Here is an 8095-nt window from a genome sequence, read left to right as displayed (position 1 = left end):
GCCCGGAATCTAAGGTGTTCTTTTTGAACCATTCCTGGGGACCTCATGCATCATATTACGTCCCAAGCCTAGAAGTACTTTTACGAATCCTTGATCGAACATATCATATTACTCTCCCTTTAATAAATTTTATAGATTATCTTGAGATGGCGACTTGATAGCCCAAAAGAATAATAATAAAAAAATCCTATTTCCTAAACGTTTTTCTACGAAAGCGGAAATTATTTGGGAAATGCTTATACCCAAAGAAGATCCCTTAGAAGCAAGGGAAAAAAATTGAAAGACAGGAAGAGTTGGTTTCTATGGTAACCTGGCTTTCCTGCACGGAGTAAAGGGCAATAGGATAACGCTCTCTTAAAGCCTGCCATTATCTAATGAGTTTCCTATATCACTAATTTATAACACACGACAACCGTGTCTTCTTGTTAATCGTGAAGCGCCCAGCATTAATTAATGAAACGCACCTGCTTGGGAAGTAACGATAAATTAGCAGTGATCACGTGGTTGTATCTATGGTGATAATAGAATACACTTTAGGGAGAGACGATGTTAGTACTTAATGAAAAGTATAAAATGTACAGCGCTTCATTATACATAAAGTGTAGGCCTACACAAGTGACAAAAATCGAAAATATCTTTAAAGGTAAAAATCTTTGAAGTTTGAAGCGCGGAAAATCAACCATTCTTTTCTAATTTGACTTCAAACGAGGCTTAATTCTTACAAGTTATTGCGAAATTTAAAATGAACTGAATTAAAATGCTCTACGTCTTTCTATAGGGTCGCTACCAGGAATACATACATCTAATAGGAATCATTGCGCACCCAATTAATTTCGATGCGAGTATTGTGGGATGGGCTTGAGTCACTCGCCATAATTCTGACGCCTTTCTAACCGTGATTTCGTATAGCAAAGCGAGTTCCTACTAAGGACGCCCAGGGTGCAACGCGAACCGAGATAGATTATTCGATAGGTAATATTCGTCATAATGATTAGTCTAGCTACCCCCACAAAATCCGCTGTATTAGATGCGTTGAGAAAATGAAGGCTACACAGTGATTCCAATAAGCTGTATTTATTCCTGGCGTTATACGATCTCCTGTAAGTTTCGCGCATCAATATATTGATTATCATATATAAATAATATAATTTTGATTTAATTTAATACCATTACCTGGAATTTAAATAATTACAATTTTTTTCTGAAGTACCATTTTAAGTAATTATAGGCCTAACTTTGCTTATTATTAATTGCCAAGCTAAGCTTGCAGGTGGCGTTCACATACGGGTTATTGCGAAGTTCTACAGTTTTGAGAGGAATGAGGAAATCAATAATAGTAGTGATCATAGAGCGGGAAATATTTAAAAACAATGCACTTTCAAGACCACTTTTGAATCATCAACAGCTTATTATATCAAACCTAACTTTACGAAATCTGATTTAATTGTTAAGAGATGCATATAAGAAATAAAAATCACCTACGTTGACGGTTCGCTGACCCCATGATACCGAGGTCAAAAACCGATAGCTTTAATTGGGAATACATAATTAACCGTATGTTGTAACTGCTCGCCCGACTTTCCATCGACACCTCTTTGTCCAAATTGAAGGGGTACTATTGAAGAGTTCATGCACCTTTGAACTTAATGGAATTAATATATAGATTGGGGTCCAATTAAAGTTATGTATGAGCTCCTTTATGGAAAATTAAGAGTAAAGGCCAAAACTAATACACATCAAAGCCCAAAGACCACTACACAACTTAGTTAAGTATAACTATTTTATATTTTGCGGCTAGATCAAACACGGTGCGACCTCATTAAAGATTTTCGTAACTAACCCACGTACTTCAAACACTCTTAGTACCTTGTACACAAATATTAAATACAACGTTGCCAGATCAATAGATGCTTTCGTATACCAAAGACCCACAACTACGTTCTCAGTGGTTAAACCATAATGAAGTCACCGAATTCGATATCTTTTCGAAACTTATTTCGTGCCGACAGATCGAAAAGATTTGAACTATCATGAGTCGCGAAAAATGGTAAGAATATTTATTAGAGACTAGAAGTAAAGGCAACCGGCGTTGCCCGTCAGCCCGTCGCAACATTTTAATTAATTTTCAGCCACCATTTTAAAATATGACGGCAAATCGAACCCCAAAAGTCATAAAGCCCGTCTGTAGGATATAGGGAACTATTTTTTTTTAATTTTAGAAGTAGGAATGGAGAACAGGGTAATGTGGGCGCGCGTCAAAGTCCCGGACCCCCTTCCACGGGACGGAGGGGTATGAAAGAAGAGGCGGGTCATAGCGACAGAGGTAAAAAGGAATTACGTATTTTTCGCCGTCCCCGTCAGCAACGTCATCAAAACGTAGTTAAAGTGGGCCAATAAGGTTATTTAAACTTTTCGTTACTTGTTGGAGGGAGGGGGCTCTATACTGGGCTATGAGTCGGACTGAAGTAAATAATAACCGTTCCCCATTACTACTTCTAAAATTAAATCTATCCCTGGTTTTATTAAGTGGGCTGTCGGGTGGGTTTTTAATGGTGGGTTAAACCTAAAGCCAATAAAAACCCTGGGCTAGGATTTCTGGATTTCAACCGTGTAAAGAATATTCTTTACATTTTTGGCCACCATTTTTAAAAGATGGTGGTGGATTTGAAAAAAATCATTCTTAGTGCGCGACTGCTACTTAAGAGTAACGTCCCTGGACCCTGCAAAATTTCACCCTTCTAGGTAAAGAAGTTTGGGCCGGTCGTTGATTATCAGTCAAGACATGTTTACATAAAGATACATAGATACTTGGAAATTCCTTTGAGTATCCCTTAAAAGGCCATTATATCTTAACCCTAACCCTCGGATATCAATCTTTGAGATGTCATTACATCAAAAAAGACCACTTTGCGACTCTCCAAATGGAATCGATAATCCATCCTCCATAGGAAGGATATTTAAAATAAGAAAAATGAAAATGTACTCACTGGCAACTCTCGTCTCTTCTAATTAATGAAAAACCCTCGTCTTCTTTTAGGCTTCCATCTCTCTTTACTTATGCAAATAGTCTCTCAACACTCGAAAAATTCCTTTGTCGAGTGTCGACGTCTTCATTTAAGCACCATTGACGAAAGTTAGGCCCAAATTTCAAATGCAAAGACACGATTCGCAACTAAAATAAAAAATTAATAAAAAAACGATGTTTAAACATTATTTTAATAATCTCCATAATTATGCGAGATTAATCACATTTTTTTCTTGGTTTTTGATATGTAATCAGGGATTTCTTTTTTTAATACAAATACAAGATATTAAATACTGGATCAGGTTAGTAATTAATTTGTTAATACAATATAGAGTAAAACAATCAGTTATTACATATATTTTTAGTACACAAAATGTTTTTTTCTTTCTTTTGAGTAAAATATTAATTTTGTTAGTTACGGTAAGTGTTAGTTTTACAATAATTAACGAAGGAAGACTACTTGAGATGTTAGTTATTTACAATTAATTAATAAACATGTTAATGACGTTTATTTACATTGACATGGGAACGATAGTTAATTTTAGCAGAGGGTGATAATGACACGGGTATGTTTAACTTCAAAAATAGACACTATAGACTTATCTCGATTTAAATGGACTGGCAACATTATGAACACGATGGTTTTTGTGACTGCTTAGTAATTGGAAGGAAGGTAAAGAGCGACGACTATCGTTTAAAAGAATGCCAGTTCCTTCAACTCATCTTGAGCCATGGGTCTCAAAACTTGTAACATTTATTTTTCGAATTTCAACAATGATATGTTAGAGTTCAATGGAAAAACCGATTTGCCTTCGCAACTTCTCTAAAAACTTTAGAAATTTGCTTGCCTTCGTCAGGGAGAAGTTTAAAGGGAGTTGACTAGTATTCTACACCGCGAGCCTAGACTCCCACAGATTGGGAAAAATGGGGTTAAATTGGTTGCTTCTTGTCACGTGGGTTACTGTTTGTATATTGAGCTACTATTTTGCGCCCTCTCTCCAACACAAAATGTACTATTTTCAAAATATCTCACGTTGATAGCGCAACTATTCTTTTTTTATCCCTTATCAAGATTCTTGCTAGAGGGCACGTAGTACGTAGTGCGAGTTTGCGGGAACTCTGATTCCGCTTGTCACGTGATCATCCCCTTCTTCCGTTGTGACTTGTGTGAGTTTAGATTTACGGTTGTCAGTCTAAAAAGGGCTTACAAATTTTTCTCCTTCTCAACTCCTCCCTGCCTTCGTAAAGCGCAAAGGCGATTGGTTATCCCGAGATATTTAGACAATTCTTTCGCCTTCACTTTCACACGGAAGTGACGTGGAGTTGGTAATGTCCTCAGAAACATTGGCGATCAGTTTCCTGCTTAATTTAACCTCGGTTTGGCAAGCGCCGTATTGTTTGGACCGTCGTACGCTGCTGACGTAGGTGCTAAACTCGCGTACCTCAGACTCGTAGCGTTTATTTTGCGCGCAAAAACCTTTAGTGCCACATGTAAGGGCCAAGGCCAAGTCGTGAGAGCATGACTTGACCATCATACGACGGAAATTGGAGGACATGAAACCGTAAACGAAAGGGTTTAGGGCCGAATGAATGAAAGACAGAAGATAAAATGCCACTCGGGCCGAGTAAGCCGAATGATCAAAACTACCCAAGCCGATCTTAATCGCAACGTTCATAATCAGTCTGGGACCCCAACAAATTAAGAACAGACATATAACGAAGAGCAACATCTTTATGACTTGTTTACGCGCTTGACGAACGTCTAAGCCTTGGCGACCATTATGATGCGAGCCACCTCCGCCGGAAGTAGGGCTATTGTGGCAAATTCCGTTAGAAGGACTAGACGTTGACTTCCGGTTGACCGAGAGGGTAGCTCCAACTGGCGCTCCGCCTTGTTTCTTCTTTGAAACGAAAGAACGGTGCTTATGGTTGGCAGAGTCTCGTTTGCAGCAATACTCGTTATCCGTATCGTCTGAAGACTTTTGTTTGTTGATGCAACAGTTGGCAGCAATCGAACAGTTGTTTGGGTTCTTTTTGCGCGAATAGACGCTGCTAAAACGACGCCCGTTGCTACGTTAAGGTTGAAATAGAAAGAGAAGAAACCACGGGAAGGTAAAAGAAAGAAAGGAAATATTGGAGAGCACACAGTGATTAGTGGGAGTTCGATACATCTCATGGGGATAAAATGATCAAATAGTCAATATCTGAAGTAGATTACTTCGAAGTATGCGTAACACACACAGAGAGAAGAAAAATGGACTACGCTTTACTTCAATCAACCAAGAGTAAATCAAGTAGGAATATTGAGACAGGGTTCATACAACTTTTGGAAAACCGATTTCCCTTAATTTTCCAGGGTTTTTCCCATATATGGAGTAAAAACCATGGGAGTGGTTATTTATAGTTGAAGCAACCCCTTCAGAGCAAATTTACTCAAACCTCACAAATTTCCGTAATTTCCATGAATTTTATGAAAAATTCGAAGGTTTCCCGAGTTTTGGTTAACTATTTATTTCCCTGAGTTTTCCAGGTTTGTATGAACCCTGAGAGAACCTATTGCACATTAACCGAAAATATTAGCTAGTTATGTAACAATGTCTCTCCTAACTTTATCTCTCTGATTCGAGATCGCTCAATCTTAGGTGCGATGATCGGATTAGTTTCTCACCCTTAGCTGATTTACTCTTGAAATCAAGCAACAACGACATTTGACACCGAGGATACTTGTCTTGTGGACAGTTTCACTTCAATCAATGAACTTTGTTTCAATATTCCAGGGTCAAACCCGGACGATGCGTTAGATAATTCTTAAGCAAGCGTTTGTATCAGCAAGGGAATATTTGGGGGAAAATACAGGACGGCAATCAACAAACGCAATCTCTTTGATTAAAAGAATATATTCCGGTACGAAAAATAATTAACGGCAAATTAAAAAGATGGGTTCCTAGAGATTTCCATCGTCGCCACCCTTTTCCAATTTATTACTGATAATAAAAATAATAATTAAAAGGAATAAACACCCAAGCCAAGGGCCAGTAAACTAGAGGGCATGATTCTTGTGGAAACTTTATGGAAAGAAAAAGTTTTCGGGTTCGATTCTGCACAGTTTTACGTGCAAGCACATATAGCGAGTGTCCTGCAGACTTCTGCTTTTATTATCCCACTGCCATTTTTGAACCACCTCACAACTTCTCTATTTCCTAACCCTAATCAGTCTTTCAACTAATTATCAACCTTTTTTTAGAAAGGAATTTAATGTTGTCTATGTGCACTGAACAAAAATTTTAAAAGCAAAACATAATTAAAAAATATGTGCTTCAAAGGTTAGGACTACTAGGTGCATATGTGTATAATATATTGTACCATTCGTAGTATAATAATAACAATTACGACACTTAAAAACAATATTACGCAAGGTGGGTACCCATGTTAGAAGTGTGGGTTTTATCATGTGACAACGGAAACATTAGCGAGGAATACATACAGCTAATGAAAATGATTGTGCACCTATTTTCTCAACGTATCTGGGCGGATTTTGTGGGAAAGCTGGACAAATCATATATGATGAATTTTAATTTACCTCGCTTATAATCTATCTCGTTGCACATTGCATATATAGGTGCACAATCATTCCTATTACCTGTATGTAATTCTACGAAAGTATTGACAAATACATGATTAAGATCATACCAAATGACATTAACTTGGGTTTAGGAAGCGACATGCCAAGATATCAATTTAGATAAGTCAACAAACTCTTCATTCTTACATGTACGGTCTCGTCATGGCCGTCACTGTCTTGGTACTGCTCCACAATTCCCGAATGACGCAGGCATAACAAACGGACATGAATATGGCGGGAACTCCGAACATGGAGGCCAACTGGTAAACAGCAACGGCAAATGCCAGTCCGTCATCAGAATCCCAGCAGTAATAGGCCGTTATACTAGAATCGTTGTTGAAATACGTGATCTCGTGCATTTTCTGAAAGAACAAAACAAATAGGGTTCAATGAAGGTAAAAGGTTTACTATTAAGTCAAGTCAAGTCACGACTGTCACGTCAATAACAGTGATTTCTGTAAGGACAAGCTAAAAGAAAATATACCAAAGAGTGGAAGTTACTCCTTGTTAAGGGTCCCACTTGAAGTCATTTAAAATGTATGAAAAATATAACTCAACACTGTGCTAACTTTGACCTTGAGTAGTTGCGTCTTTATCGTTTCTTCGAGGGGCTAACCAGTGATAATTTGACTGTACACTGATTACGTAATCATCGAGTACAATAATGAATACATCATGATTGCGCTGAGTACGAAATGATTACGTAATCAATACACATAGGATGTACATCGATTAGGGCAAGTGGTTGTAACATTGCGTTTCTTTGGTATATTTCCCGTGAAGACAGTCGCAGTTCTTTAATGAAATAAACACCGAATTAATAAAATAGAAACGCATACAAGTCGTTTAAGTTCTGAAGAATCTACAGTAACGGTTCAGCGAAGAATCTATAGTAACGGTTCAGCGAATAATAATAATAAAAAAAAGCAATCTAAAAGTTCCACTTTCATTGAATTGTTTTAGTTTCTAACCCTAAAAATCGAGCCCTATTTAGTCTCTATAGTAACAATCAAAATACGTAATTTCCGTTTTCGAGAAAGAAAAGCAATATCGTCGAAGGAAGGGCGGCTTTTGGGGTGTTCTATACGGGGCCGAGGCCATTGTTGTTCTCCAAATTACTTAACCGGTGCCTGGCAATTTTTATGGGCAAAGGGGTGAATAATAAATTAATCTGAGCTTACCGTAGTTACCAAGACAGGACCTGCCAATACGAAGGCCAATAACCAAACGACTACCAGACCTCGACGGCAATTGTTCAGCGTGCAGAAACGTCTGGCTTTCATCGGAAACACGATGACGAAGAATCTTAAAAAAATGAATAAGTTTTTTAGTTGTGTAAATATTGGCTAAATCCAAGAACTATTTTAAGACCCGAGAACGTATGAATAACCAATAGACCATTTCGAGTAACTAAGAGGAAAAAACAGTGGGGGTAAAATTTGCCTTCC

General features: G+C 37.8%; 1 protein-coding gene across 7 annotated transcripts in view; it reads right to left on the bottom strand.

The window, feature by feature from the left end:
• Positions 1–3198: 3198 nt before the first annotated feature.
• The window catches only part of LOC149610359 (allatostatin-A receptor-like), a 106411-nt gene continuing 101514 nt past the window's right edge, over positions 3199–8095 (bottom strand). For 5 of the 7 annotated variants that reach the window (XM_089859190.1, XM_089859192.1, XM_089859196.1 and 2 more), the window contains 3 exons: positions 7829–7952; positions 6795–7009; positions 3199–5095 (listed from right to left, as the gene is read on the bottom strand). In XM_089859190.1, coding sequence (XP_089715316.1) covers positions 4303–5095; positions 6795–7009; positions 7829–7952 — 1132 coding nt within the window. In that variant the 3' untranslated portion in view covers positions 3199–4302. The remainder of the gene's footprint in view (positions 5096–6794; positions 7010–7828; positions 7953–8095) is intronic. The other 2 variants (XM_089859193.1, XM_089859194.1) reach the window with 2 other exon arrangements.

Source organism: Phalangium opilio, unplaced genomic scaffold (genome assembly GCF_054372755.1).
Source record: "Phalangium opilio isolate 3A_F unplaced genomic scaffold, DU_Popi_V2 ptg000329l_1, whole genome shotgun sequence".
NCBI classification, from domain to species: domain Eukaryota; kingdom Metazoa; phylum Arthropoda; class Arachnida; order Opiliones; family Phalangiidae; genus Phalangium; species Phalangium opilio.
The sequence above is the reverse complement of the archived record's forward strand: the minus strand, read 5'-3'. Positions and strand labels throughout refer to the sequence as shown.